General features: G+C 49.2%; 1 protein-coding gene across 4 annotated transcripts in view; it reads right to left on the reverse strand.

Moving 5' to 3' along the window:
* dpf1 (D4, zinc and double PHD fingers family 1) overlaps window positions 1-4,505 on the reverse strand; it is a 77,001-nt gene that overhangs the window by 54,526 nt on the left and 17,970 nt on the right. For all 4 annotated transcript variants that reach the window (XM_043680775.1, XM_043680777.1, XM_043680776.1 and 1 more), the window contains exon 2: window positions 2,844-3,004. In XM_043680775.1, the coding sequence (XP_043536710.1) occupies window positions 2,844-3,004 (161 nt within the window). The remainder of the gene's footprint in view (window positions 1-2,843; window positions 3,005-4,505) is intronic.

The raw sequence follows: 4,505 nt of genomic DNA on the forward strand, positions 1-4,505 counted from the left end.
CTCACCCTCTATTCCATCCCCCCCCCCCCCTTTAAGATGCTTCATAAAAGCCCTCCCTGGTTCTGAGCTATCAATTGCCTGCCCGAATATCTCCAGATGTGAGTGGATGTCGATTGGTGGCTGTTTGGCTGATATATTGTGTGAAATATAAATAAACAGGTCTTGTTGTTGTCGCTTTCCCCCTCAGTGTTTTTTAGGAGCAATGGTCTGAAACTGAGGCAGGCAATCAAACGTAAGTGCACTGTAGTGGATGGTGCAGGAGTTAATTTGACGCAGTTCTGCTGCACGATATAATTTTCTAACTGCCTGATTTCTGCATCACTGTAAAACAAGACAGCGGGACTGAAGGTTAACCCTGGAACATGGTGGGGTTCGGTAGATTCTGCAGAGGTTAAGCTATAAATAGAATCAAGACTCTGAAAGAATATCTGACCAGAAGCAGAACAGTGAGAGAAGCAGGAAAACATTTTGAATAATGCAACGTTCTGGAGCTGTGTCTGGCCAAGAACAGGATCAGCACATTCCTTCCTGCTATCCCACTGCTCTGCTCCACATTTCTTTTTTCATCGTTCCCCACACATTGCACCAACAACTTAGAATTTACTCGACACCTTCCAACACTGGAACACACCCCAGGGTGGCACGGTGGCTGAGTGGTTAGCACTGCTGCCTCACAGCGCCTGAGACCCGGGTTCAATTCCCGCCTCAGGCGACTGACTGTGTGGAGTTTGCATGTTCTCCCTGTGTCTGCGTGGGTTTCCTCCGGGTGCTCCGGTTTCCTCCCAAGGTCCAAAGATGTGCAGGTCAGGGTGAATTGGCCATGTTAAATTGCCCGTAGTGTTAGGTAAGGGGTAAAGTTGGGGTATGGGTGGGTTGCGCTTCGGCGGGTCGGTGTGGACTTGTTGGGCTGAAGGGCCTGTTTCCACACTGTAATGTAATCTAATCTAATCCCAAGAACCATCAGCAGGAGCTGGTCAGGGTGGTGCTGGAAAGGTGAGGACTGCAGATGCTAGAAATCAGATTCTAGATCAGAGTGGTGCTGGAAACGTACAGCCGGTCAGGCAGCATCCGAGGAACAGGAAAATCGACATTCCGAGCAAAGAAGGGCTTTTGCCCGAAAGGTCGATTTTCTTTTCCTGCTCCTCGGATGCTGCCTGACCTGCTGTGCTTTTCCAGCACCACTCTGATCTAAGCTCTCAATTCCAGCATCTGCAGTCCTCACTTTTTCTTAGAAGCTGGTCAGGGCTCTATAAAGAATCCTCAAGCTGAAAGGATAAGAGAGGCAAGGGATAGGCTAACCCGAACCCGAACCCTAACCTTAACCTTGACCCTAATCCTATCCTTAACCTTTGACCCTATCCTTAACCTTTGACCCTAATATTAATCCTAATCCTATGTCTGAAGTGGATGGGTTGACAAGGAGCAAAGGAAAGTCTTGCATTTCTCTAGTACCTTTCACATCCTCAAAGCACCTTATAACTGTTGTGATACCCTTGGACAGTAGTCACTGTCAGAGGTGGAAGTGGTGTCGTAACGGTAATGTCGCAGAATGAGTATTGCAGGGGTTATTGGTCTGGGAATGTGGGCTCAGATAACTGTGGAAAATCTGGAACGGAAAACTAATCTGAGCGATAATAACTATAAAACTATCAGCAATTAGAGTCATAGAGATGTACAGCATGGAAACAGACCCTTCGGTCCAACCCGTCCATGCTGACCCAGATATCCCAACCCAATCTAGTCCCACCTGCCAGCATCCGGCCCATATCCCTCCAAACCCTTCCTATTCATATACCCACCCAAATGCAACCTCTATAAGGTCACCCCTTGTTGTGAAAACAAAATCCCCATCTGGTTCACATATGTCCCTTTAGAGAGGGAAATCTGCAATTCTTACCTGGTCTGGCCATAGGGATGTCTCAGAGTAAGAACAGTTCAAGGGACAGTCAGGGATGGATAATAAATGCCAGCCTTACCAATGATTCCCACATTCCCTGAACAAATGAACTTATGACTCTCAGATTATAATGTCAAGGCTGATAGATACTTGGATTGATGGTGATGGGGAGCTGGGGGGGGGGAACTGGAGCTGAGATCTGTTTCCCAAGGCACAGAGCTCAAAACCCGGTGGTCGCAGATTCAAGTTCAGTGGCAGAAAGACTAGAGGGGACTCGGGGGAAAAAAACTTCTTCACGCAGAGGGCAATGATGGTCTGGAAGTCGCTGCCTGAGTTGGCAGTGGAGACAGAGACCCTAAACTCTGTTTAAAAAGTACCTGGATCTTCATCTTAAGTGGATTGTGAGCTGCAGAGATAAGAGGCATGTGCAGGAAGCTGGGATTAAAAAAGGCATCTGGGTGTCTCTGGGTCAGCATGGACAAGAGAGACTGAATGGCACCCTTCTGCGTTCTATGGAGACTGCAGCCATCAGCCGTGATCTTACTGAGCGATAGTGCAGGTTCAAGGGGCCAAATGGACTGCTCCTGGCCCCTAACTCGCTCACGAAAGGAATAAGAAGGCGTAGGTTTAAACTGATGTACAAAAGAAGCAAGGGGATATGCAAGAAAAATCCTTCTTTCATTCAGCGAGTAGATAGAGTCTGGAATATGACTTTCTGGAAATGTGGGAAGGCAGGTTCAGTTGAGGCTTTCAAGAGGGGTACTGGCTGGTTATTTGGATAGGGCATGGGGAAAAGGCAGGAGGTTGGCACTGGGTAATGATGCTCATTCGAAGAGCTGGTGCAGACACAAGGGGCCGAATGGCCGCCTTCCGGGCCATCACAAACCCCAGCGCGCTCTCCACTCGCCCCCTACCCTCGCAAACCCGTCCCTAGTGAGACACGTGCCTGGGCCCCGGTGCGTCTTCTCCATCCAGATGTAGCAGTTGTTCTGGGCGACGCCCGTCTGGGAGTCCAGGAACGGCAGCCGCATGCTCCGCTCAGCGCACAGCCGCGCATTGTAGCTACGGCAATGCTCGATGGCCTCGCGGTAGAAATCCTCACCCAGCCTGCCAGCAGAAAGGAACAGAGAACACGTCAACACCATCATCCCCACCACCTTGTAGCTCCCAACTTCGAATCACCAACACTCAACAATCCTCACCGCTCTGCACGTGTCTGAAAGTGCAGTTTGATTTTCACTCACAAGATGTGGCCCAGGGCAGTATTTATTGCCCATACGAGTCAACCACATTGCTGAGAGTCTGGAGTCACATCTGGGTAGGGATGGCAGTTTCCTTCACTAAAGGGCATTGCTGAACCAGATGGGCTTTTCCGATAATGGACAAATAATTCATGGTCATTAGTAGACTCTTAATTTCAGATTTTTACCCCATCTGCCATGGCAGGATTTGAACCCAAATCCCTAGAACATTACCTGGGTCTCTAGGTTAACAGTCTGGCAACAATACCACTACCTCCCCTTTTGGTAATGAATCACACTCCATTTGAGCACAGCACGGTCCCCAGAATCTCCAACAAATGGCCTGCTCCTGTACTATATCATTCTAACAAGTCGACCACCTCATTAGGAGTCACATCACTCTAGGATCACCCTATATTGACTGGACGACATTGGCTCCCAGTCTGGCAAAGCTCCAAATATCAAATTCCCGCCCATGTTTTCAAATTCCTCCATCATCTCACACGCCCCCCCCCCCCCCCCGGCCCTGATCTCTAACTTCCTCTAGCCCCACAACCCTCCAAGACCTCTGTGTTCCTCCTGTTCCTGCCTCTTCACATTCTCCCTGATTTTCATCGCTCCATCACTGGCAACCATGCCTTCAGTAGCGTCAGTTCTAAGATCAGGAATTCCCCTATCTCCCTGCTGCTTTCAATCCCTCTCCCTCCACCTCTCCTTCTCTCTCTCACTCCCTCCTCCTTTCTCTCTCTCTCCTCCTCTTTGGAAGCTCCTGACAACCTCCCTCTTTGCTCAGGTTTTTTGGAGCAGTCTGTTGTTCGCTGTTGGCGCACACGTTTTTAAACAAAAAAAGGCAGTGCTGTTAACCGCCTCGAAGGTGCTACGTAAATGCACCTTGCTGTTGTTGCTGACTCTGTTCCAATTTCATGTCAGACATCTTGCCCTCTTTGTCACCCACAGCTTAAAATGTCTCCAAAATCGCTGCACACGTGCAGACCAGATGTACAGGGTGGTGAGAAGTATGAAAGAGAATTAGTTGGTTAAAAAAGAATTAGTCTTAATAATTGTCCAGGCAGCTGGGAATCTGACAGACAAAGTGAGGCCCAGGATTTAAAAGATCCTGCAAAGACAGTTTGTTTCTGAAGCCAGGTGACCGTTCATTGGATAATCCGATGGAAACACCGGCAGGATAAAGCTCCTCAGAGGGTCGCACACAAACGGGATAAATAAGAGCCCAGGGTCTTATTCACAGCAGCAGAATTGGGGGAGAGAGAGGAGAGCGAGAAACCTTCCGCCAAAGGACTGGGGATTGGGGTTGTGGGGATCGGAAGGATGATGGGGAAGTGAGATGTGGGGATGGGGCGTGTGGG

The sequence above is a fragment of the Chiloscyllium plagiosum genome, chromosome 41 (genome assembly GCF_004010195.1).
Source record: "Chiloscyllium plagiosum isolate BGI_BamShark_2017 chromosome 41, ASM401019v2, whole genome shotgun sequence".
NCBI classification, from domain to species: Eukaryota; Metazoa; Chordata; class Chondrichthyes; order Orectolobiformes; family Hemiscylliidae; genus Chiloscyllium; species Chiloscyllium plagiosum.